This window comes from Ornithorhynchus anatinus, chromosome 12, assembly GCF_004115215.2.
Source record: "Ornithorhynchus anatinus isolate Pmale09 chromosome 12, mOrnAna1.pri.v4, whole genome shotgun sequence".
NCBI lineage: Eukaryota > Metazoa > Chordata > Mammalia > Monotremata > Ornithorhynchidae > Ornithorhynchus > Ornithorhynchus anatinus.
In genome coordinates, this window is record NC_041739.1 from 305,602 (window position 1) to 332,636 (window position 27,035).

Consider the following 27,035-nt stretch of genomic DNA (forward strand, 5'->3'; position numbering starts at 1 on the left):
CTGGAAATGGAAGCCAATTATCGTCCAAGTGGTCTTGGCAGTGCATTCGGGAACCCTGCCTAGCCTCCTTGGGGACAGGGCAAGGCCGAGAGGCCATGCCCAAACCTTGCCCGTTTGTGCCCAGGGAAGTTTACTCCCAGAGGCCTGCCATTTCACTGAAAAGGAAGCAGCACATCCAAATGGAAAGAGCACGGGCCTGGGAATCAAGAGACCTGGGTTCTAATCTTGGCTCTACCGTTTGCCTGCTGTACGACCTTGGGCAAGCCACTTAACTTCTCTGGGCCTCAGTTATCTCATCTATACGATGGAGATTAAATACCTATTCGTCCTCCGCCTTAGGCTGTCCTCCCGTTTGTCCTATATCTATGTCAATGCTCATCACAATGCTTGGCACATAGTAAGTGTTTAACAAATACCACAATTGTTATTTTTATGATCAGGATGCCGAAGATGACGATGACGATGTCAACAATGATGAAGACCCTTAGCCTAGAAGATTTTGGGGACTCCTTCAGCCTACCTGGTCGGGCCAGACGCATTAAGGAAATGTGGACGTCATGGCAGTCTCTTTCCTGAGGAATGACCAGCTGCAGGATCTGGAAGTTCTTGCAACGGATCAGCAGCGGGCTTCCTCCAGCAGTGGTCGCCTGCTTCTCAATGGAGGAAATCTGACTATGAAGAACCTGAAACAGAAATAGCTAGGTCATGATACCGCCAGCCAAATGGTCAGGAAGAGTGGCAGGGAGCAGTGCCACCTGAACCCAGGACACACAGCTCCCCGGGCACCCGTGCTGCCCACTCGGTGCAAGACGGGTACCCACACTGCCTGCGTAGTGTCGGGGAAGGAGCCGGGGGAGGGAAGGCCTGGGAGCAGAGCCGGGCCATGGCGGATAGGGAGCTTCTAGGGCAGGAACTCAGGAAGAGAGGAGTCCAAATTGAGGCTCCATCCCTGGGGATGGCCCACCCTTCCACTCCAGCGTTGGGCCAGCTTCGGTTGTGGCCACTGGAGGAGGCCAGGAGATGGAGGATGAGGAAATTATATGAAATAAAAAACAAGGCCGCAAGGTGGGTCCATGGTGAGAGAAGCCACAATGCTCTTCAATTCCAAATGGGAAACTCAAGCACGGGAACACCTCGGGACTTGTCTGTGCCGAGTTATTGAGTGGGTCACACGTGAACCGAGGGGCCCAAGTCTTTCAGCCCCCACCAAGGACACATGCTCAAATCCAGCAGGCCACCTGTTCATCTAGCACCTCGGGCTGCTCTCCTGTCAGTAAGACACGAGAACCAAGAGGCCTCTGTGTTGCTGGGGTTGCCTTAACCTTTGCCACTGCAGTGAGATGAGCAGGACCTTTAAAATGGCTCACATTCCAAGCTGGGCAGAGCAGCTTCAAAAGAAAGCCAATGACTGGACCCTTGGGTGTCCCAAAGAAGGGAGGCACAGACCGGGAGAAAAATCCATGGAACATCGACATGTCCAGCCTCCTTGAGTAAAGTGTCCTTTACTCTGCTCTTTTTGGTTATGTGGACAAATACATGAGATACCAACTATGGAATGCTCCAGCATATTAAGACAACCTACCCATGTCTCTCTTCTGGTCTCAGGCACGTTTTCCACAAAGATGACATGAGTGGCTGTCAGATATAACGTCCCTGTTGCTGCTTTTCTGGCAGATATTCGATCAACTAGACGGACATTTTCAACCTACACAGAGAGATTAATTTGAGGGAAAGACAGAGAAATAGAATTTTGATGACCGCATTATAGATGTGTTGGCTATTAAAAAAGATTGAGACAAAGAATCAGACGTGATTTTGCAAGTTTAGAGACAGTGAAACCACGGCTCTGCCACTTGTCTCCTGTGCGAACCTGGGCAAGTCACTTCACTTGTCTGTGCCTCAGTTACTTAAACTGTAAAATGGGGATTAATACTATAAGCCTCATGTGGGACATGGACTGAATCCAATCTGATAAGCTTATAACCACCCCAGCTCTTAGTACACTGCTTGACACATTGTAAACTTTTTTATGGTATTTGTTAAGCACTTACTGTGTGCCAGGGTTAACAAATACCATTAAAAAAAACAGTGGAAAAGCCACAAGGCTGAGAGTCTGAAGACCCGGGTTCGCATCCCAGATCTGACATTGGCCAATTGTATGGCTGGGGGAAGTCACTTAACCTCTTCAGGCCTCAGTTTCTTCATTTGTAAAATGAGGAGAAGACTTTTTAATGGTACTTGTTGAGCACTTAATATTAATTATTAATATTCATAGTAGTCATATTAAAGTCATATCTCCTCCAAGAGGCCTTCCCTGATTAAGCCTTCTAGTACTTCAGAGCACTGACTTTGGTCCAAGCACTATACAGAGTGTTGGACAGGACTAAATAGAGGGAGACCAGGTATTGAATCCCCATTTTACAGGTGAAGAAATGAAGGCAAAGGGAAGTTGTTATTTGTATAAGGTCACACAGCAGGCAAGTGGCAAGGCTGGGGTTAGAACCAGAGCCTCTGACTCCCGAGCCTGTGCTCTTTCCATCAAGTCATGCTGGAATAACCTACCGTTTTCAACGAAAAGCAACAATGTCCCAAAAGCTGTTCTTATGGGTGCAATCCGGACTTATCCCTTGAGGCAAGTTTTGGAAGTGCCACTCTCTAGACCTGGTCTGCACCATGCAGCCGGGCCCCAGAGAGATCTTGTCCGGTCAGCAGTCTGGGCTACGCTGGTCTCGTCTGCCTGTATGCCCTGGATTTGAGAAGTAGCATAGCCCAGTGGAAAGAGCAAGGGCCTGGGAGTCAGAGGACCTGAATTCTAATCCCATTTCTGCCACTTGTCTGCTGTGTGCCCTTGGGCAGTCACTTAGCTTCTCTGTTCCTCAATTACCTCGTCCGTAAAATGGGGGTTAAGATGGTGAGCCCCATGTGGGACATGGGCGGTGTCTAACCTGATTATCTCATATCTATCCCTGTGGTTAGAACAGTGCCTGGCACATAGTAAGTGCTCAACAAATACCAATTAAAATGACAAAAAAAAGGTCAGGTTGACCCCAGCAGATCTCCAGTTAAAAAAGTATTTCTGGATTCTGCAGTCATCCTGGCTGACCCGAGACCCCCATGCGCCTCGGAGTCTGCAGAATGGAAACCCCATTGTTGGGGGTGGGAAGGAGGGAAGGAGTGAAATACAGAATAGCCTCCCTAGTCTCCCCAGTCTCACTGTGCTCCCTACAATTATTCTGAGATTGTGAGTCCCTTGGGGGCCAGAGACTATGTCTAGTCTAGGAAGAAGGAAGAAAGGCAGTAAGGGTAGGAGAGAAGGAGGGAGGGAGGGACTCAAAACCGACTGCTTCGGGTCCTGGCCCTCCAGGGAAGTCCTATCCTGGGCCAGTCACAAATTAGATTCAAGGGAGTTGACTAATTAGGCACCCAGGGAGCCAAACAGCTGCCAAATCTGGAGGCAGCAGCAGCGAGGGCTTGGGCATTTAGAACTGCCAGATAGTCTGGTGTTCCTAGTAGTACAGCAGAGGACTACACTTACCTGCCTGGAAGGTTTTGGCCATGGGCAAGGGTCTGGATCGTCCTCAATTTTGGGCCCCTTAAATCTGCAGTCATTCTTTTCCTGGCAAGCCCTTAGTAAAGATTAGAACTCATGTCCTTTTGAATCCCGGGCCCATACTCTATCCACTAGGCCTGGGCTCTTTCCATTAGACCATGCTGCTTCTCCCTTCCTCAGATTGTGAAACCCATGTAGAACAGGGACTGCTTCCAAATTGATTAGCTTACGTCTACCCCAGAGCTTAGTACAGTGCTTAGTATTAATTCATTCAATAGTATTTATTGAGCGCTTACTATGTGCAGAGCACTGTATTAAGCTCTTGGAATGTACAAATCGGTAACAGAGACAGTCCCTGCCCTTTGACGGGTTTACAGTCTAATCGGGGGAGATGGACAGGCAAGAACAATAGCAATAAATAGAATCAAGGGGATGAACATCTCATTAAAACAATAGCAAATAAATAGAATCAAGGTGATGTACATTTCATTAACAAAATAAATAGGGTAATGAAAATATATACAGTTGAGCGGATGAGTATAGTGCTGAGGGGATGGGAAGGGAGGGGGGAGGAGCAGAGGGAAATGGGGGAAAAAGAGGGTTTAGCTGCAGAGAGGTGAAGGGGGGGCGGTAGAGGGAGTAGAGGGAAAAGGGGAGCTCAGTCTGGGAAGGCCTCTTGGAGGAGGTGAGCTGTAAGTAGGGTATCATTATTATTATTATTATTCCTTTGGTGCTTCCAAACCCAGGGTCCCCCAAGGCAGGAGGAATCCCTCAGAAAAGATGCTCTTCTAGAGGAGCAGATTATGTTTAACAAATGTAGTCAGAAGTAACATAATATTATTTTGGTTAAAGAAAAATCTCTGAATCACCTTATAAAGTATTCCTGTAAAATATTTGGGACTCATGAATGACACTTGGAGTTGATCCTATGTAATTATAAAATGTTGCTATAGTACAATAGAATTACCCACGTGGGAAGATTTTATTACCCTCCGATCAGGGCGGATAGCTGTGAGCTCTACTGACAAGTTCATAAACAGGAAACCTTGGAGGGGAGAGCACTCCTCACTGCTCATTGAGAAAGTTGCTCTCACTCTACTTCTGTCCTTGTCTTTTCATATTGATTTTCTTGTTTTATGATTTCAGTCTTTCCTTAGCTGTCTGTCACCGCCTTTCTCCTACCCAGCTCTCCACAGTGTCCCTCTGCTCCCTACAATTATTCTGAGATTGTGAGCCTATTGGAGGCCATAGACCATGTCTAGTTTTCCCCAGCATTTAGTGCAGTACTTTGTCCACAATAGACACCCATAACTTCCATTTCATGAATGAGGTCCTACCCCTGTCCTTAAAGAGGAAAATGTTCCACCATCTTCCTCGATAGTAGCTGCAGGAATAGTACTTGTTCCTTAATAAGGCCCTGTACTAAGCGCTTGGGAAGAACAGAGGAAGAGATGTTCCCTGTCCCCAAGGGCCTTACTCTCTAATGTCGGTCCTGCCCCAGATCAAAACTGTGTTCGCTGAATCTCCCTAATGAGAGCATTTCTCTACGTTGGCCTGGCAGAGGGTTGTCTCATCCCTGTCCCTAACCCTTGAGCCCTGAGACAGTAACTACCTACTCTGCTCTCAAAGTCTCCCTTCATTGTCACGATTTTGGGGGGATTTTGATTGGATTCGTTTCTACAGCATTCCCTATTCCCATTACAATGCATCCGCTGTACGGCCTGCAATCAATAAGGGGCATTTATTGTGCACTTACTAATAACTGTACTATTTGTTAAGCACCTACTATGTGCCAGGCACTGTTCTAAGTACTGGAATAATAACTGTGGTATTTGTTGAGCACTTACTATGTGCCAAGCACTGTGCTGGGGAAGATTCAAGGTAATCAGGTTGGACACAGTCCCTGACCCACATAATAATAATAATAATGTTGGCATTTGTTAAGCACTTACTATGTGCAGAGCACTCTTCTAAGCACTGGGGTAGATACAGGGTAATCAGGTTGTCCCATGTGAGGCTCAAAATCTTAATCCCCATTTTACAGATGAGGTAACTGAGGCACAGAGAAGTTAAGTGACTTGCCCACAGTCACACAGCTGACAACTGGCAGAGCCGGTACTTGAACCCATGCCCTCTGACTCCAAAGCCCGTGCTATTTCCACTGAGCCACGCCACAGTCTTAATTCCCATTTTACAGATGAGATAACTGAGACACAGAGAAGTGACTTGCCCAAGATCACACAGCAGAGCCAGGTTCAGAATCCATGTCCTCTAACTCTCAGATCTGCCCTCTTTCCACTAGGTCCATGCTGTGCGTAGAGCACTGGACTAAGCACTCAGAAGTGTACAACAGAGTAGGTAGATGTCCTATCCCTGTCCTCAAGGAACTTTCAGTCTACCCTGAAGCCGTTTACCCCTCAGGCTCTGTCTCCTTGACAGCCACATGGAACCCATATTCTCCTCTCTAGGGATGCTAGGAGAACGAATTCCTGTGGCTGTGGTGCTCGGAGACCCTTGGAGGAAAATGTGGGAGTGCAGAACAGAGAGCTCCAGCTGGCTGACAACTGCAGGATGACATTCCTTGAAGATGCGGACCCTGGCGAAGGCTTTTTCGGATAAAATAAATTGGCTATTTATTTTTAACAACTTTCAAAATGTTGGTAAGGAATAAGTCACAGAGTTCTCTTTCAGATGTCCTCTAAACAATCCAGTGGTTTGGGATTGAAACAAAAAAAAACCAAGCACCCCCCCCAAAGACTGTTTATGATTCATAAAAATATAAGACTGTTATAAAGTCTGAATGGAGCCCTTTCCCAGGGCCATAAGCTTAAAAGGTCAAATACTGGGAAAGAACTGAGAGGAGAAGGAAGAGAAGAGAGGAAGAGAGCCAGGCCTGGGAGTCAGAGGACTTGAGTTCTAATCCTGGTTCTACCACTTGCCTACTGTGTGATCTTGGGTAAGTCACTTCCCTGTTCTGGGTCTCAGTTTCCTCATCTGTAAAATAGGGATTCGCTACCTTTTCTCTCTCCTACTTGGATTCTTAGCTCCACGAGGACAGAGAATATGTCTGATCTGGTTATCTTATATGTACCCCAGCGCTTAGTACAGTGCTTGGCACACAGTAAACTCTTACCAAATATCACAATTATCCTTATTGTTATTATTATTGTTATTATTATGTAAGTCATCTAACTGAGGGAAGCCAAGTGCAATAAACAAAAGCATCTTCAAGAATTTAACAAGAAAAAGGCTTTCAAAAATATGCCCTCAGGCTCCTACAGAGGCAAAAGCAGGAATGCCAATTTCAATATGGGCCCACATTCACCTTTTCAAAGCTGCCTTCTTCTGCTGCTCCTCCTCCTCAGCTCCATCACCCTTCACTAAAAACACTGGACATTAGGCGAGCACTGTGATGAAATAAACCGAGAAGCAGCGTGGCTCAGTGGAAAGAACCCAGGCTTGGGAGTCAGGGGTCATGGGTTCTAATCCCCGCTCCGCCACTCGCCAGCTGTGTGACTTTGGGCAAGTCACTTCATTTCTCTGTGCCTCAGTTACCTCATCTGTAAAATGGGGAATTAAAAACTGTGAGCCCCACGTGGGACAACCTGATCACCTTGTATCCCCCCAGCACTTAGAACAGTGTTTTGCACATAGTAAGCACTTAACAAATACCACCATTATTATTATAAACCTGCTGGCCTGAACCAGCAATCTGCGAGGTTGCTGACCACCTCTCTGGGTTTTATTCCCAGGGAAGTGGCAGCAGCTCAGCAACTGAACTTGGCCAAGTTCTTCAGGCCTACAATTTGGGGGCACTGGGATGGGGTGAGGGCAGGAGAGGAGGAAGGGAGCTACCTACCCTACAGAAAATTGCAGAACTGCTCACTAGAATGCTACGGTTCCTGCCTGCCCATGCTAACCTCTGACCCCCATTCATATTTTGAAGCCAGTTTCAATCTGGCCAGCATTGGCAATCTCCCCCTATGGACACGGTGGCTTCTGATCAAGAAACTTACCTCTCAAGTGAGCTGCGGCATTCTGGCCAATTTTTAGGTAGGGGATTCCCCTGAAATTCATGGGTGGGTCCAACTGGGAGCAGGATCTTACAGCCACTGTAGGGGAATCTGTCAGATGCCACTGCTTATTGCTACACTGGAGACAATTCCCACAAGTGCACCCCAATACCCAGGTAAATTGCTGCCACCATCCTGTGTCTTTTTGATTTGAACATCTCTGAAAATTCAAGTTTCAGCTTCCTGGGCCTGTGACCAGTGGGGATGGCAGGAGTAGTTGCCAGGAGGAGCTGCCTGTTGGCCAATTTCCCCCTCTACCAATTCCCCATGATTTTTCCCAACCTGCAGAGCAATCACCAGGATTTACATCAATAAATCCTTCAGTGACCCTGCATTAAGGGCTTGGAGAGGAGAACAGAAGCAAGGAACTCACAGTCTACAGGGGGAGACAGACAAGCAGAACCATTGACAAACAGTGTGCGTATGAAGATGGATGAGGAAGTGATTTGAGGCAGCGTGGCCTAGTGAAAAGGACATTGTCCTGGGAGTCAGAAGACCCAAATTTTAATCCCAGCTCAGCTCCTGTCCTACTGTGAGGACTTGGGCAAGTCACTTAACCTCTCTCTGCCACAGTTTCCTCATCTGTAAAGTGGGGATGAAACAAACACCTGTTCTCCCTTCCCCCTCAGATAGTGGGCCCCAGGAGGAACAGGGATGAAGTCTAATCTGATTATCTTGACTTTATCCCAGCACTAGCTCAGTGCTTGGCACATAGTAAGTGCTTAATAGAGGGAGAGACAGTCATTAAAATAGATTAGGGATAGTGGAAATAGAGTATAAAAATATTTACATAAGTGTTGGAGGGCTGGGGTGAGTAGTGAAATGCTTAAGGGGTACACAGCCAAATACGTAGTGAACTCAAAGAGGAGAGCAGATGGGGGAAATAAAAGACTTAGAGGGGGAAGATTTTGTGGAGAAGTAGCATGGCCTAGTGGAAAGAGCATGGGCCTAGGAATCAGAGGACCTGGGTTCTAATCCTGGCTCTGCCAATACAGTGCCCTACACAAAATAAGCACTTAATAAATACAATTGATTGATTAATTGATGTTGGGCAAGTCACATAATTTCTCTGTGTCTCAATTTCATTACCTCATCTGTAATATGGAGATTAAATCCTTCTCCCTCTAATTTAGACTATGAGTTCCCTGTAGGACAGGGACTGTGTCCAACTGGATTGATTTGAAACTACCCCAGGGCTTAGAACACTGCTTGACACATAGTAAGGGTTTAACAAATACCAAAAAAAATAAAATGTTGTTTTAGGAGGGTTTTGAAGGTGGGGAATGTAGTGGTCTGTTGGATACAAAGGAGGATGGAATTCCAAGACAAAATCTGCACACTCTCTATTCTCTTCCTTCAACATGAACAAAAAAGTGGCATGGCCTAGTGCAAAGAGTTGAGGTCTGGGAGTCAAAAGGACGTGGGATCATAACCCACCTCTGCCACTTGTCTGCTATGTGGCCCTGTGAGCCCCACATGGGACAGAGACGATAACCAACCTGATTACTTTTTATCTACGCCAGCAGTTAGAACAGAGCCTGACACATAGTAAGCGCTTTAAAAGAGCCCAAAGCCAGGATTAGACCAGGACACTGATGAGTGGAAGCTGCAGATGCCGGCTGGCTGCTGTGTCTTAAATAAAAGCTCCAGGCCCTCAGGAGCACTGCTGCATGCCCACATGATTTAGTTTTGTGAGGTGGCCCTGGGCTGGGGGCTCAAAGGAACGTTCATGCCTGGTGGGAGGGAACAAGGATCAAAAGATTCATTGCCACTTTACAACACCTTTCAGGGTATAAATAATCTCAAGAAGAACTACCATTTTCAACCCAGCACACAGGAGAGGAAAAACAGATAAAATATAGATGTCGAAAGGAAAACAAATTAAGAACAGATGGGGTCTCATAACCCAGTGAAGTCATACAAGGACTGAAGCATTAGAAAAGAAGGTTGTTGGATCAAAATAGAAAGATCACTCTAAAAGGCGAAGTTTACTGGATTAACAGAATGTGATATGAGGCAATGGAGAGGGCCAAGAAACTTCCTTTATTTACTTAAAAACCTTTCTAATGGTCAACTGGGCATCTGAACTGGGGTTTGATTTTGGGAAAGGCAGGAGAGCAGCAGTCTGCCCCACCCCCAACCCCTTCTGCCCCCCTCCACCTCCAATGGGCCATGAGCCCGGCTCTCTGGGAAGCCATCCTGAAAGGCTCTGGCATGTTGACCAGTGCTGGCCAGCGCCCAGGACTTTCCAAGGGCAATAATGCCTACTCCAAGCAAATACATCAGAGCAAATACTCCCAATTCCAAACTGAGGGAACCTGTTGTTTTCCAGCCAACACCAACAGGGGAGAGAGGGCTTTCAGCAGTCAGGGGTTCTCCAGGAGGAGGGGGTCCTCCCAGGAAGGGGTTTGTGGTGAAGGGGCGTCACCAGGGAAGTCAGCTGGAGGGTGGGGGAAATTGTTACATATGGGCAGATGTCAGAAGATACAATCCACCAAATCAAAGCCCCAGTGTGGGCAAATCACAAAGCCATAAACACCCACTCAGCCAGATGGCTGCAGGGTAACTGAAATCCTGGGAAGCTCCATAAAGGGCCAAAGGAGGTAGAGAGTGGCCGTGGGCTTCCTGGGAGAAACACATTTCATGCTTGTGCAGCCCACCTAAAGCGCAACCTTCAACATCAACCAATCCCCAACCCAGGAGAAGAACAGGTCTTGGTCAACTTCTACATAAAATACAGAATGATGGTGTTTAAAATATCCATTATGTCCAAAGGACAAGAGTCCAGTGGAGACATCACTGCTGTAGGAAGTCAGGCTCCTGCACCAATCCTGAGGGCAGTAATGGGGGGCAGCCAGGGGTCACGACACCAGGATGACTGATGGCAACAGGCCCCAAGGTCAGGCCGTCTCATATCTCGGGCACTGACACCCATGGACACTGGGCCAGGCCCCTCCTCTCGACATGGAATGAGCACAGGACTGGGAATCAGGAATGCAGAACTCCTTCACTCCCTCAGCTTCAGCTGCCACCTCTATACGGATGATTCCCAAATCTACACTCGCAGATCTACATTTCTAACCCTGATCTCCCTCCTCTTCAGTTCTTCATTTCCTCTTACCTTCAGGACACCACTACTTTGTTTTCCCACTAACACCTCAAACTTAACATGCCCTCACCTTCCCACCCAAAACATGTCCTCCCCCTGTCTTTCCCATCACTGTAAACAACAGCACTATCGTCTCTATCTCACAATCCCAGGACCTTGGTATTATCCTTAACTCATTTCTCTCATTCATCTCACATATTCAGTGTGTCACCAAGTCTTATCAGTTCCAACATCTCTAAAACCTCTCCCTTCCTCTCCATCCAAGCTGCCACTATGCTAATCAATCAATCATTTTTATAGAGCATTTACTGTGTCCAGCAAACTATACTAAGTGTTTGGGAGAGTACAATAGAAGCATCAAGGTCTACTGGAGGTGGTATGGACCTGGGAGTCAGAGGACCTGGGATATAATCCCAACTCTGCCACTTATCTGCTGTGTGATCCTGGGCAAATCACTTACCTTCTCTGTGCATCTGTTACCTCATTTGTAAAACAGGGATTAAGACTGTGAGCCCCATATGGGATGGGGACTGTGTCCAAACTGGTTATCTTGTATTTACCTTAGTCCTTAGTACAGTGCCTGGCACATAGTAAGTGCTTAACAAATACCATTAAAAAATAACAGAGTTGGTACACGTTCCACTGCCCACAAGGAGCTTACAGAGGGGAAGACATATTAAAATAAATCATGGATATTTATATAAGTGTTGTGGTGCCGATGGTGGGGTGAATATCAAGTGCTTAGAGGGAACAAATCCAAGTGCAAGGAAACCACAGAAAGACTGAAAGCTCCTCTCTAGATGGTAAGCTCCTTGTGGGCAGGGAGAACACGAACAGTATTCGGCACATAGTAAGCGCTTAACAAATACCAACATTATTATTATTATTATAGAACACGTCTGTCAGCTCTGTTATACTATCCCTAGTGTTTAGTACAGTGCTTTGCACACAGTAAGTGCTCAATAAATCCACAGATTGATGGATTGAGATGAGTAGGGGAAATGAGGGCATAGTGGGGGACGGCCTTTTGCAGGAGATGTGCTTTTAATAAGTCTTTGAAGGTGGAGAGACTGATGATCTGTTGGATATAAAGCAGGCAGAGAGGCGGGAGGGGAGGGGAGAAGGCCTTCCAGGCCAGAGGCTGGGGGTGGGAGGCGGCGGCAAAGGCACAGTGGCAAGAGAGACAAAATAGAGTAGGTTGGCATTAGAGGCGTGAAGTGAATGTGCAGGGTTGTAGGAAATCAGCAAGGTAAGACAGGAGGGGGCGAGGTGAATGAGTACTTTAAAGTCAATGGTAAGGAGTTTCTGTTTGATGTGGAGGTGGATGGGCAACCACTGGAGGTTTTTGAGGAGTGGGGAAACATGGACTGAACTGTGTTGTAGAAAAATGATCTGGGCAGCAGAGTGAAGTATGTATGAACTGAAGTGGGGAGAGATAGCAAGCAGAAAGGTCAGAAAGGAGGCTGATACAGTGATCAAGGAGGAATAGGATAAGTGCTTGGTTTAATGTGGTAGCAGTTTGGAAGGAGAGTAAAGGGTGGATGTTGTGAAGGTTGAACTGACAGGATTTGGTGACAGACTGAACGTGTGGGTTGAATGAGAGCGATGAGTCGAGAGTAATGCTAAGGTTATGGGCTTGTGAGACAGGGAGGATCCCTTTTTTTTCTTTTTAAATGGTATTTGTTAGGCACTTACTATCTATCAAACAGTATTCTAAGAGCTGGGATAGGTACAAGTTAATTAGGTTGTCCCACATGGGATTCACAGTCTAAATAGGTGGCAAAGAGAAGTTAAGTGACTTGCCTAAGGTCACACAGCAAGCAATTGGCAGATCTGGGAAGCAGCGTGGCTCAGTGGAAAGAGCCTGGGCTTCGGAGTCAGAGGTCACGAGTTCGACTCCCGGCTCTGCCACTTGGCAGCTGTGTGACCTTAGGCAAGTCACTTCACTTCTCTGTGCCTCAGTTACCTCATCTGTAAAATGGGGATTAACTGTGAGCCTCGCGTGGGACAAGCTGATTGCCCTATATCTACCCCAGCGCTTAGAACAGTGCTCTGCACATAGTAAGCACTTAACAAATACCAACATTATTATTATTATTATCTGGGATTAGAACCCAGGTCCTCTGACTCCCAGGTCAGTGCTTTTTACACTAGGCAAAGCGGCTTCTGGTTGACTATTATATCAGCCTCCTTGTGACCTCCTTGACTGCTCCCCTCACCAGTCCATACTTCATTCTGATTCCTAGATCGTTTTTCTAAAGATAAGTTCAGTCTACTTCTCCCCACTTCTCAAAAACCACCAATGGATTTCTGTTGATTTCCACTTCAAACAGAAACTCCCTACCATTGCTTTTTTTAATCAATCAATGGTATTTGCTGAGTGCTTCCCATGTGAAGATCACTGTACTAAGCACTTGGAAGAGTACAGTTGGTAGACATATTCCTTGCCCCCAGGAGCTTACAGTCTAGCTTGCAGGCAAGGGAAGACAGTGTCATAACAAAGAAAATTGGTCTCCCCGCTCAGGGCCTGCCCTCAATGTATTGGTCCTGGACTGACTGGGAAGTCAAGAAGAAAGAAATTGGGGATTTGGGAGTGGAAAAGAGAAGAGATGAGCTGTAAAGAGTGAGTGTTGACAGGACCCTTGGAGCAGAGCATAATGAAGTGATTGGAGAACAGCTAGTGGGATAATGGCTGGAAACCTCCTTCAGTGACCCAAGACAGACCATCCAACATCCCTGATCCTCCCCTTTCCATCCTTGACTCTCCCTCAGTGATTCAGCCTGGACAGTCCAACACCCCAACTCTGCTCTCTCCACCCATGACTCTCCATCCAGTGTCCAAACACAGTCCAAACAACACCCCTAACTCTCCTCTCCATCCCTGACTCTCCCCTAGTGACCCAGAATGGACTATCCAACACTCCTAACTCTCCTGTCTCCATCCCTGACTTCCCCCTAGTGACCCAGTATGGACTATCCAACATCCTTAACTCTCCCCTCTTCAACCCTGACTCTCCCCCAGTGACCCAGCACTGATCATCCAACACCCTTGCTGCTCTCTCCAGTGACCCAACACAGATTATCCAACATCCCTGACTCTCCCCTTTCCATCTCTGACACTCCCTCCATGTCTCAGCACGTACCACCCAACACCCCTAGATTTTGCCTCTAGGTTTGAATCCTTCTCATCCAAGAATGTACCTAGAACTTTCGCAAACCTGATAATTTCAGACTGCACAACTTTTCCGGTAAATTCATGTTTCCTGCTACTTCTGGGAGAAAAACTGTTTCTTGGTTTAGCTTGAAATTCCATCCTCACGCAATAGCCACCGGACTCGGAGCCAGCTGAAATCTTCAGCCAAGTCAAAGTCTTCCCAGGCTTCCCCAGGGAAGAACCACTGCATGGCAGTGCAGTATGTGGGGCAGAAAATGCCTGTCAGGGCCCTGGAAACAAGCAAGTCCAGGAGGACTGTTGTGGCCTGCAACACTGCCCCCTCTCGAATCAGCCTCGAGTCCCCATTCTCCCCCAGGACATGGGGAGCCCTCCTGGCCCCTGGAACAACCACTTGGGGGAAAAAGCATCAAAGGACAGAGATGGAATGGGACAGAGAGGGAGAGAGAGCAAGCCCTTTGTGAGGCTTTCCAGATTATTCATGGGCCCCTGTCTCACTAAATCCACCCTTTCCTCTCCATCCAAACTGCTACTATGCTGCTCCAAGCACTTATAATAATAATGTTGGTATTTGTTAAGTGCTTACTATGTGCAGACCACTGTTCTAAGCACTGGGGTAGATACAGGGTAATCACATCCCACCTTGACTATTGCATCAGCTTCCTTGCTGACCTCCCTGCCTCCTCTCTCTCCCCACTCCGGTCCATAGATCACTCTGATGCCCAGATTATTTTTCTACAAAACTGTTCAATCCATGTTTCCTCCCTCCTCAAGAACCTCCAGAGTTTGCCCATCCACCTCTGCAACAAACAGTAACTCCTGTTAAAAGCACTCAATCACCTTGCTCCCTCCTACCTTACCTCCCTGATTTCCTACTACAACCCAGCCTGTGCACTTCACTCCTCTAATGCCCACCTACTCACTGTACCTCAATCTCGTCTGTCTCACCACTGATCCTTCTTCACCCACATCCTCCCTCTGGCCTGGAATTCCCTCTCCCTTCATATCCAACAGACCACCACTCATATCATGGCAGACCACCATTCTTTCTACCTTCAAAGCCTTACTAAAATCACATCTTCTCCAAGGAGCTTTCCCCAGCTAAGCCTTCATTCCCCTTATGCATCACTCTTACATGTGGATCTGCCCCCTTTAAGCACTGTGAATATACTTGGCTACACAGCACTTCTGTCCACATCTGTAATTTATTTTAATGTCTGTCCCCCTGTCTCGACTGTAAGTTCCTGGTGGACAAGGAACATGTCTACCAACTCTGTGGCATTGTATTCTTCCAAGTTCTTAATACAGTGCTCTGCATACAGTAAGCGTTCAATAAATATCATTGATTGATCAATTGCCCTCTTGAGACCAAGGCAGAACTGGTAGACAATGACAGGTGTCAAGCTACTGAATAACAGTGGGTGAATTGCTTTTTCCACATCTGTGAGGCAAACTCAGATGATTTCAGACTCCTCTCACCCTCCTAGAATAAAGTGTAGCTACCTCAGTGACCGTGTTGTCTCCGTTCCACAGTGCCAGATGGTACCCTCCCACAGAGTCTTGCCTGTCTGGAAGAATGAGCCTGCTTGGGCTCTCAGTTTCCCTTTCTCTAGAATGGGAACAATGTATCTGGCCATTGGATTTTGAAAATGATGGGCCTCTGAGCATGAGGCCTGATTCCCGAAGAGGAACAGACTTAACCTGGAACACTGAGGAGAAGCCCAGGATCGTCTCTGTCGAGCGGCTTGCTAAATTTCCTCCTGGGATGGCTGGAGGTGGGATTGGGGGCTGGTGTGTACCCAAGGGAGTCCCAGCAGTTGAACAGACTTCCCCGCCTGCTTGAAGTTACTGGGTTCCCTTTCCCACCTATTCTAAATGGCGACAAAACGAAGTCTGGCGGCCCACCCGGCCGGGGTTTCCTCTTCAGATCTGCGTGACGGCAGGGCACCCCTCGGCCTCTCTCTCCACCAGATGGCCCAGTGAAAGCCCTGAGAACCCTGCTGCCTCCCCACGGCTACAGCTGGGGCTCACCGTTCCCGACTTGCCCCGGGTATGCTGGACCACAGGGGATTTCAGCAGCACCACAAGCCACCTCTGCACGTAGTTGCCCATCCAACTCCACATCAAACAGAATCTCCTTATCATTGGCCTTAAAGCACTCAATCACCTTGTCCCCTCCTATCTCACCTCGCTGCTCTCCTACTATAACCCAGCCTGCACACTTCACTTCTCTAATGCTAACCTTCTCCCTTTACCTCCATCTCATCTATAATAATAATGATGACGGTCTTTGTTAAGCGCTTACTATATCCCAAGCACTGCTCTAAGTGCTGGGGTAGATATAAGGTAATCAGGTTGTCCCACACAGGGCTCACAGTCTTTAACCCCATTTTACAGATGAGAGAACTGAAGCACAGAGAAGTTAAGTGATTTGCCCAAAGCCACACAGCAGACAAGTGGTGGTGTCAAGATTAGAACCCACAACCTCTGACTCCCAAGCCCACACCCTTTCCACTAAGCCATGCTGCCCTCTCAACCTGGTCCTGCCTGGCCTGAAATGCCCTCCCTCCTCAAATCCAACAGACAATTACTCTCCCCAACTTCAAAGCCTTACTGAAGGCACATCTCCTCCAAGAGGCTTTCCCTGACTAAGCCCTCCCTGCCTTCCTCTTATCCTATGTCCTTCTGTACTTTCACATCACCTTGACTTGCTCCCTTTATTCATCCCCCTTCCCAGCCCCACAGCTCTTATGTATATATCTGTAATTTTATTTGTTTATATAATGTCTGTTCCCAATCTATAATGTAGGCTCCTTGTGGGCAGGGAATGTGTCTGATGTATTGTTATATTGTACTTTCCCAAGTGCTTAGTACAATGTCCTGCACATAATAAGCACTCAAAAAATATGATTGACTGGGAACGATTGACTAATACTGCAAGTCTTACAAGGTCCCTACTGGTCCCCAATTATCACCAGACTTCTTGGACTCTGCATTTTTATGTCTTCTTCTATGTTGTCTTGCATTTATATTATTTCATCTTTCCTCCTGTGTTGTTGCCGGGGCCCGGCCTGCCCTATTTTTAGAATTAGAGTCCCTGGAGGGTCAGGATCAGCATCTAAGCCTTGGCGGGGTATGCTGTCCCTGCACTTAGTACAGCGGTTGGCACACGGTAGGCACTTAACAAATGCTATTACTGCTACTACTAGTGCTTTTCAACCCCAGCTGAGGCTATTTTGGGGTTCTACCAAGTTTTAGCATCAGAACAACACTGGCAGGAAAACCATTTCCCATGGGCGCCTCTAGGCTCCGGGGCCCTTACTGCCAGGAAAATCGCCCACTAGATTGTAAACTCTGTTGCCGACCTGCTCACTGTACCTCGATCTCATCTAACTGCTGAACTCAAACCCGTGTCCTGCCTCTGGAATGAGACACGCTTCCCCTCCATATCCAAAAGACAATTACTATCTCCACCTTCAAAGCCTTACTGAAGGAACATCTCCTCCAAGAGGTCTTCCCTAAGTCCTCATTTCCTTTTCTTTCACTTCCTTCTGTATCACCCTTTCTCTTTCTCTTGAGAAGCAGCGTGGCTCAGTGGAAAGAGCACGGGCTTTGGAGTCAGAGGTCATGGGTTTGAATCCCGACTCTGCCACTTGTCAGCTGTGTGACTGTGGGAAAGTCACTTAACTTCTTTGGGAGTCAGTTACCTCATCTGTAAAATGGGGATTAACTGTGAGCCTCACGTGGGACAACCTGATTACCCTGTATCTACCCCAGCGCTTAGAACAGTGCTCTGCACATCATAAGCGCTTAACAAATATCAACATTATTATTATTATTATTTATTCATCCCCACTCCCAGCCCCAAAGCACTTATGAATATATCAGTAATTTACTTATTTATATTAATGGGTATCTCCCGCTCTAGACTCTAAGCTCACTGTGGGCAGAGAATATGTCCGTTATATAGTTATACTGTACTCTCCTGGGGACTTAGTACAGTGCTCTGCACACAGTAAGTGCTCAATAAATATGACTGATTGATTGATAAATTCACTGAGGGCAAGAATTTTGCCTTCAATATACTCCTGTAAGCTCACTGAGGGTAGGATCATGTCTTCTTACTATGTTGTAGTCTACCAAGATATTAGCACAGTGCTCTGCACACCTTAAGTTCTCAATAAATACTCCCGATTAACTCTTTTTTAATGGCACTTGGTTTTTCTTTACGTTATTTATTACACACTTATTTTGTGCCAGGCACTGCACTAAGCAGTGGGGTAGATACAAGCTAATCTGGTTGTACACAGTCCCTGTCCCATGTGGGGCTCACAGTCTTAATCCCCATTTTACAGACGAGGTAACTGAGGCACCGACCAGTGAAGTGACTTGCCCAAAGTCACCCAGCTGACAAGTGGCCGAGCCGGAATTCGAACCCATGAACTCTGACCCCAAAGCCCGGGCTCTTTCCACTGAGCCACGCTGATCGTGTCTCCTTACTCTACTGTATTCTCCCAAGATTTCAGCTCAGTGCTCCGCACACATTAAGGTCTCAATAAATACTCCCGATTAACTTTTTTTTAATGGCACTTGGTTTTTATTTATGTTATCTGTTAAGCACTTACTATGTGCCAGGCACTGCACTAAGCGCCGGGGGTAGATACAACCTAATCAGCTTGGACACGGTCGCTGTCCCATGCGGGGCCCACAGCCTCAATCCCCATTTTACAGATGAGGTAACTGAGGCACAGAGTACCTTGCTCAAGGTCACTCCGCAGACAAGCGGCAGAGCCGGGAGTAGAACCCAGGTCCTCTGACTCTCAAGCCCAGGCTCCTTCCACTAGCCCACACTGCTTGACTGATCGCCCTGCCAGGCTGTGACTTCAGGACCTCCAGCTGTAAGAGCCCACTCTTCCGTCGCCGTGCCCACGCCGCCGCCCCTCCGACCCACTTCTGTGCCCTGTGGGGCTGGGATCCCTGGCACGCTGATTGAAGCGGGCCTGGGGACCGGGAAAGGGTGGGAAGGAAATAAAAGGGTCAATAGAACAGAAAAGAGCAATTGTCCATCACAAGAGAGATGCCAAGCCCCACGGCTCCTGGCTGCTGGCTGGGGCTGCCATCACCTGTGAACTGCGGGCAACTCCGCCCGGGGAAATGGATCGGTCGCTGGGCCGGGGCCGAGGGCACGGGTCGGGGCACGGGGCTGGGCACCGACGGCGGAGATTTCACCCACGCTTCTTCGGAGTTAGGCCAGCAGGCGCTGAGACGAGACAAGGGGCTGATGCTATATTAGGGAAGGGGCTGCCCGGAACCCAGGCAGGGAAAAGCAGCAGCAGCAGCAGCAGCAGCAGCAGCAGCAGCAAACGCAGGCCCGATTCAACCTGCCTGGCGATGGGGAAGGAGGGAGAGGATGAGGATGGAGATGAGGATGGAGATGAGGATGGAGATGAGGATGGAGATGCGGATGGAGATGAGGATGGAGATGCGGATGAGATGGGGATGAGGATGGAGATGAGGATGGAGATGAGGAGGATGGAGATGAGGATGGAGATGAGGAGGATGGAGATGAGGAGGATGGAGATGAGGAGGATGGAGATGATGAGAACGGGGCCTCGCCCAAAGCGGCACCGCGGGCAGGACAGCGGGCCGGACAGCGGGGAGGGCGATGGGCCGCCCCGGGGCTGGAGGCCAGAGTCGGGGCCCTTGCGGGCCCCTGCACCTCTCCCGCAGCCCCCCCGCAGGGCCCAGCTCGCCCCGGACTCACCTTGGGCGTGCGGATGTGCTCCATGGCGGCCTCTTCTCTTCCCGGGCCGCTGGGCGCCGCGGCGCCGGCTTGGCCCCGCGGGACGCTTCGCAGCAGGTCGGATGCGCCCCCGGCCCCCCACCCCCCGCCCCGCACCTCCGCCCCGCACCCCCGCCCCCTTACAGCGGAGCCCGCGCGGCCCTAAAGCCCTCCCGCTCCTCTCTGCCGGGTGGGCCGGGGGCAGATGGGGAGTGGGGGATGGAGAGTGTCTGGAGCGCAGGAGACAGCTTGTCCTCCCACGCTGCGCCCCACCCTCTCATTATTCTTATTTGTAGGACAGAAAAGCGGAGCGACCTACTGTCCAACCCCTGAGCCCCCCTCTCTTTTGAAGGTCATAAAGGTCGTCCCCACAGCAAAATTGGAAAGTTGGAAATTAGAAAGTTAGAAAGCAAATTCACTTGCAAGGTGCGGGCTGCAGCCCTCAGGGTGTACTGCAGGGAATGTGTCCGTTTTTTGTCGTAGTCTACTCCCCCAGGTACTTAGCACAGTGCTCTGCACAGTAAGCGCGCAATAAATACCAGTGAATGAATGATTGAATGAAGTTTAGTAATAATTAATATTATTCATGAAGGTTAATAATAGTAATAATAATAATTAGAGTATTAGTGCCTAGCACAATATTAAACGCTGGGGTGGATGCAAGCTAATCAGGTTGGATGCAGTCCCTGTCCCACTGGGGCTCATAGTCTCAATCCCCATTTTATAGATGAGGTAACTGAGGCACAGAGAAGTAAAGTGACTTGCCCAATGTCACACAGCAGACAAGCAGTGGCAGAGTCAGGATTAGAACCCATGATCTTCCGACTCCCGAGCCCGTGCTCTATCCACTATGCCATGGTGCTGCTGCAGGTGTCTGTCCCCCTGTAGACTGTAAGGACACTGTGAGTTGGGAATTCATTCATTCATTCAATAGTGTTTATTAAGCACTTACTGCGTGCAAAATAATAATAATAATGATAATGATGATGGCATCTGTTAAGCACTTACTACGTGCCAAGCACTGTTCTAACCACCGGGGTAGATACGAGGTAATTAGGTTGTCCCACGTGGGACTCACAGTCTTAATCCCCATTTTACACATGAGGTAACTGAGGCACAGAGAAGTTAGGTGACTTGCCCAAGGTCACTCAGCAGACAAGTGGTGGAGTTGGGATTAGAACCCACATCCTCTGACTTCCAAGCCCGTGCTCTTTCCACTGAGCCACGCTACTTCTCCAAACACTGTACTGAGGTCTTGGGAAAGTACATTACAAAAATAAACAGTAAGAACCCCTGCCCACAATGAGCTCACAGTCTAGAGGGGATGTATCCATTATATTGTTGTGTTGTACTCTCCCAGCACTTAGTACAGTGTTCTGCACACAGTAAGTGCTCAATAAATACAATTGACTGACTGATGTGCCAGGTACTGTACTAAACACTGAGGTAGATACAAACTAATCAGATTGGACACAGTCCATCTCCCACACGAGGCTCACAGTGTTAATCCCCATTTAGATGATGTAACAGGCACAGAGAAGTGAAGTGACTTGCCAAAGGTCACATAGCAGACAACTGAGTTGGTACTAAAACCCAGGTCCTTCTGACTCCCTATCCACTAGGCCACACTGCTTTCTTGATTCAACTTTCTACTTCCTTGGCAATCGTTGCATCATTGGTCAGACTGCTGCCTAGAGAAGCAGCATGGCTCAGTGGAAAGAGCACGGGCTTTGGAGTCAGAGGTCATGAGTTTGAATCCCAGCTCTGCCACTTGTCAGCTGTGTGACTGTGGGCAAGTCACTTAACTTCTCTGTGCCTCACTTCATCTGTAAAATGGGGATGAAGACTGTGAGCCCTACGTGAGACAACTTGATTCCCCTGTGTCTACCCCAGTACTTAGAACAGTGCTCTGCACATAGTAAGCGCTTAACAAATACCAACATTATTATTATTATTAGTTAACAGAATTATATGACCATGTTAAGCTTTGTGTTGGCAATAAACATTTTGGGTTGTGTGTATGGCTCATGAATCACCACTCTTTGATTATAAAGATGATTTAGCCAAAAGCAGTTTCACAGGGCAGGTGGTCTGCATTGTTCATTCTATAATTTTGACAGGATGTAATATCCTGATTCATGACAAACTATGAAACTCCTGGACCAGTGGAAAAGAGAGACTGTCAAACAGATCATATTTGTCTACCCAGTTGGAGTCTGCTATGGATTAAATATGGCCTTATAAGCAAGGAACAACTCAATCATAACAAGGAATCCTGTGCCCCTGGATTATTCTCCCACCTCAACATGTATGCACTCGCCACCTCCTGAATCTCTTTTTTGCAAACTGATTTACACCCTCTACTCTTTAAGCCCCAATTCCCCAACTCTGCAAATTACTTGTGTCTGTCTCCTTGGCAATACTGTGATCCTCTGGATCATGTCTACTCACTCCTTCGTATTCTTTCAAGTGTTTAGTACAGTATACTGCACTCAGTAAGAGTTCAGTGAACACAATTCGATTGACTGAATGATTGACCACCACTCAGTAGTCACCTAGCAGTGAGTCTGACGGAGGCTGGAGCAAAGATAATGAGACTTTCATTTTACTGCTACCCTCAGTCAGAAATTTCACCTCCCAAGGAAATGTCATTCTTTGGCTCTGCTGAGGCCAAAGAGGCTCTATTGGCCATAGGAAATGTGGGAATTAGGAGGCAAAAAAAATCTTGCCACATGTTTGACAAGTATTCAAGACTCCTCAGGCCACTGCCAAAGGTCACAGGGTTTTGTAAGAGTTCCCAGTTTAGACCAGTTTTCCGATTGCCTCAGTGCACCAGAGCACAGTTACTCCACGCTGAACAACTCTGACCTCCTTGAAGAACAGATGCTCAAGGAGAAATTTGGTCATTTGAATGGACCTCGCCCCCGAGAACTCCCTGCTCCTTCCAGGCTATGTAAAGAAATGTACTTGGAGCCCCTGAAAAGAGGACTGGGACAGGAGGAGATGGGCCTTGGTTGCAACTGGAGAGCTCAGTTTGACACAAGGAAGACCTTTTGGCCCTCAGAACAGGTAAACTCTGGGGCAAGTTACCATGGCCACGGGGCTGAGAGTCTCATCTCTGGAGAGCTTTAAAGAATAGTCATTGACCTGTCTGGTGGGTTAGTCACCAACCTTCCTGGACTGTATGACTTTATTTTACTCTCCCAAGCATTAAGCACCATGCTCTGCACATAGTAAGCGCTCAATAAATACCACTGATTCTTGAGGTCCCATCGAACTCTCAGATTTTATGGTTGGGTGGAAGGCAATACTATGATTAGTATCACTATGAATTAATACAGCTGGTCGGCATCTCTGACACATAAATCATTGGAGGAGACGGCACGGTGGAAAAATCACTTACCTCTTTTGGCTTCAGCTTTCTCATCTGTAAAATGGGGATAAGAACCCAGCTCTCTCTTCCTCTAACTCTTCGAGCCCTATGTTGAACAAGGCAGTCAGTCGGTCGATTATTGAATGCTTACTGTGTTCAGAGTTTCCAAGGAAGTGGGTGTAGATGAAGAATAGCAGTGGACCCAGAACTGAACTTTAAGGGACACCCACAATTGAAGGGTGGGAGGCAGAGGGGAAGAAGCCCACGAAAGAGACTGAGAATGAGAGGCCAGAGAGATAGGAAGAGAACCAGGAGAGGACAGGGAACAGTGAAGCCAAGCTGTGTCCAACCCCATTAGCTTGCATCTACCCCAGCACTTGAAACAGGGTTTGATGTATAGTAAGCGCTTAACAAATACCATCATCGTTATCATGGGATCGCAGATGACTCGGTGGAGCACTACTAGGATGGATGTGCTTTGTACAATGCTTCACACACAATAAATGTTCAATAAATACCACTGACTGGTTGGAAATGGATTGAATAGAGCAGCTGTAACTGCTGCAAGATTAGGGACTAGCTATTGGAGATGTCGCCAACGCTCAAGGCAGCCAAATATGCGATCCCCAGTCCACAAGGACTCACTTCCTGGCCCAGTGGTTAGAGCACAGGCCTGGGAGTCAGAAGGACTTGGGTTCTAATCCCAGCTCCACCACTTGTCTGCTGTGTGACCTTGGGCAAGTCACTTCACCTCTCTGTGCCTCAGTTCCTTCATCAGTAAAATGGGGATTAAGACTGAGCCCCATGTGGGACAGTGACTGTGTCCAAACCAATTTGCTTGTATCTACTCCAGCACTTAGTACAGTGCCTGGCACATAGTAAGCACTTAACAAATACTACAATAAGTATTATTATTATTACTCTACCAATCCATCAGTTGGATTTACTAAGCACTTACTCTCTGCAGAGCACTGTACTAAGCATTTGGGAAAGTACAATATAACAGAGTTGGTAGACATGTTCCCTGCTTCCAAGGAAAATAGTCCACTGCAATACATTGAGGAGGTTACTTCAATCGATCAATCAGTTGTATTTATTGAGCACTTACTACATATAGGGCACTGTACTAGGTGCTTGGGCAGATACAATACAAAAGAATTAGCAGACATGTTCCCTGCCCATAATGACCTTACAGTCTAGAGGGGGAGACAGATATGAATATATCTAAATAAGTAATTTATGATACATAATTTAAAGATATTTACATAAATGCTGCGGGGTTGGGGGTGGAGAGAATATCAAATGTCTAGAGGTCAAAGATTGAAGTGCATAGATGATGCAGAAGGGAGAGCGAGCCAGGGCTTAATGAGGACTTTAGTAATGCTTTGAAAGTGAAGAGAATGATGGTCTGGCGTAGATGGGGAGGAGGGAATTCCAGGCTAGGGAGAGGCTGTAGGAAAGGGGTCGGTGGCAAGATAGATGAGATTGAGATACAGTGAGTAAACTGGTGCTGGAGGAACAGAGTGTGCGGGCTGGGCTGTAGTAGATTGGGGAGGTGAGGTAGGATGAAGCAAACTGATTGAGTGCATTAAAGCCAAAGGTAAGGAGTTTCTGTTTGATGTGGAGGTAGGTGAGCAGCCATTGGAGGTTCTTGAGGAGTGGGGAGACATGAACTGAACGTTTTTCTTGATAAAATGTATTATTACCATGTTTTTAAACAAGCGGTCCCAATGCATTTCTCACTGTATCTTTGAGAAAGAGAAAATAGATGCTTTTTTTTTGTCCCCGGATGTGACTATAAAAAGTTTTTATTTTTAATCACCATCATACAAGAGTTATGCATAGTAAAGAGATCCCAATACCCCAGCTCATTTTTCAATTTATCAATCTATCCAAAATTTCATATTTTTCAAATTCCAAGGGCACCTTCCCAAGCCTAATCACCTCAAGGTTTGAAGGTGTCCCAGTGCAGCCTGTTCCAATGTTTGTCTTGAGGCCTCTGAATTCAATTTTCCCCATTTTGAGGGAAGTGATAATTCTGAGGACCCATGGGGCCTGGGAGTGGCAAAATACAACAAATCAGCTCTCCACTGAAGGGGTTGACAGCTCCATACTACACAACTTTTTTTTTTAAATGGCATTTGTTCCGCACTTTCTATGTCAAGCACCATTCTAAGTGCTGGGGTAGATATGTATCATTCAGGTTGTGCACAGTGCCTGTCATACATGGGGCTCACAGTCTAAGTAGGAGGGAGAACAGGTGTTGATTCCCCATTTTCCAGATGAGGAAAATGAGGCACAGAGAAGTTAAGTGATTTCCTTCAGATCACACAGCAGGCAAGTGGTAGAGCAGGCATTAAAACCCAGGTCCTCTGATTCCCAGGCCCAGGTTCTTTCCACTAATTCATGCTGCTCCTTAGACAAGTCCCTTGGGGTGCTGCTGTCAATGCCCTAGAATGAAGTGGGTGAGGGCACCACAGAGTCCCCTGTTGCTGCTGTCAAGATTTCAGAGTTGTCCTTCTGAGACCACAGCCTGAGCCCACCCCCCGCCAGCTGTCTCATAGTGAGGGCTGCTGGGTTCAGGAGAACAGGGAGAGAGAGTGAGGATGGCTCCGTGCAAACCATCCCCATCGCCTCGCATACAACTCCAAGTCATGTCCTGGGTGGTGGTGAGACCCACTTTTCCCCTCTTAGCCACTGGAGTTGGAGCAAAATGGAGGAGCCAGAACCCAGTAGGTCAGCGTGTAAGGGATTCTGGATCAATCGCCACTCACACTCATGGATGCAATCTCCCCATTGGCAGGGTCATCTTTGAACAGAAGGCAAACGGACTGACTATAATTAGGGCACCTTGCTTTTTAGCATATGCAGGTGTGTGTATAAGTTGGATTAAGATGAGTGGAAGAACCCAATGCCCCAACGGGATCATAATGGTGATGATGATAAAGCACATAGATATATGCCACCTATTTTCTCCCCCCACTGTCCCATCGAGGTGAAAAGAGCAAATATTACCCCCATTTTTCAGATGAGAAAATGGAAGCCAAATAGAGGTTAAATAACTTGCCCAAAGTCATCCAACTAATTAGTGGACAAATGAGTCCCAGTTAGACTTTAATGGTCTACCCTGTTTCAGTTCTTTTCTCTAGACTGGAAGCTCATTTTGGGCAGGGAATTTGTCTACCAATTCTGTTATATTTTACTCTCGAAGTGCTTACTTAGTACAGTGCTCTGCACAGTAAACGTTCAATAAATACTATTTAATCAATTGATTCTTCAGGCTTCAGGGAGTGGGGGTGGCTGGGAAAATCAAAACCTAAAACCTCTCTTTGGCTAAAAGCTAGTGGTTCTCCCCCAGAAATTTTTCCCAAGGCCTCTGGCAAGAAACCAATAGACTGATTTCACTCTGCCCGTGATGCCGCTCTCCCAGTTGGTGAAAGGACCAGGAGATGGAAAGCAGCGTGGCTCAGTGGAAAGAGCCTGGACTTGGGAGTCAGAGGTCAGGGGTTCGAATCCGGACTCCACCACTTGTCTGCTGTGTGACCTTGGGCAAGTCACTTAACTTCTCTGTGCCTCAGTTACCTCATCTGTAAAAATGGGGATTAAAAAATGTGAGCCCCACGTGGGACAACCTGATGACCCTGTATCTACCCCAGCGATTAGAACAGTGCTCTGCACATAGTAAGCACTTAACAAATACCATAATTATTATTATGGGAAGGAGGAGGGTGACAGACTAATGCCCAAGCTATTCAGATGCCAGTTACAGGAGCATGGACAGTGGAAAACAGGGCAACTTTGGCATCCTCCTGGGCTGCAGACGCCTTGTTTGTGTGCATTCTGGCCCATGGGACCACCAAACGAATTTCCCTATGGGCCTCCCGGCTCCCCACCCTGACCAGCTGGGTATGGTGCAGGTATGGCCCTGGGCAGCCGCCACTTGAGAGTTCACTGAGGCCCGGGTGGCCTTTAAACC

The 27,035-nt window shown here is 47.6% G+C and overlaps 1 protein-coding gene across 2 annotated transcripts in view; it reads right to left on the bottom strand.

The window, feature by feature from the left end:
- MTMR7 (myotubularin related protein 7) overlaps window positions 1–19,789 on the bottom strand; it is a 43,538-nt gene extending 23,749 nt beyond the window's left edge. For both annotated transcript variants that reach the window (XM_029076346.2, XM_029076345.2), the window contains exons 1-3: window positions 19,669–19,789; window positions 1,583–1,705; window positions 521–683 (exon numbers count right to left, since the gene is read on the bottom strand). In XM_029076346.2, the coding sequence (XP_028932179.1) occupies window positions 521–683; window positions 1,583–1,705; window positions 19,669–19,692 (310 nt within the window). In that variant the 5' untranslated portion in view covers window positions 19,693–19,789. The remainder of the gene's footprint in view (window positions 1–520; window positions 684–1,582; window positions 1,706–19,668) is intronic.
- Window positions 19,790–27,035: the final 7,246 nt, after the last annotated feature.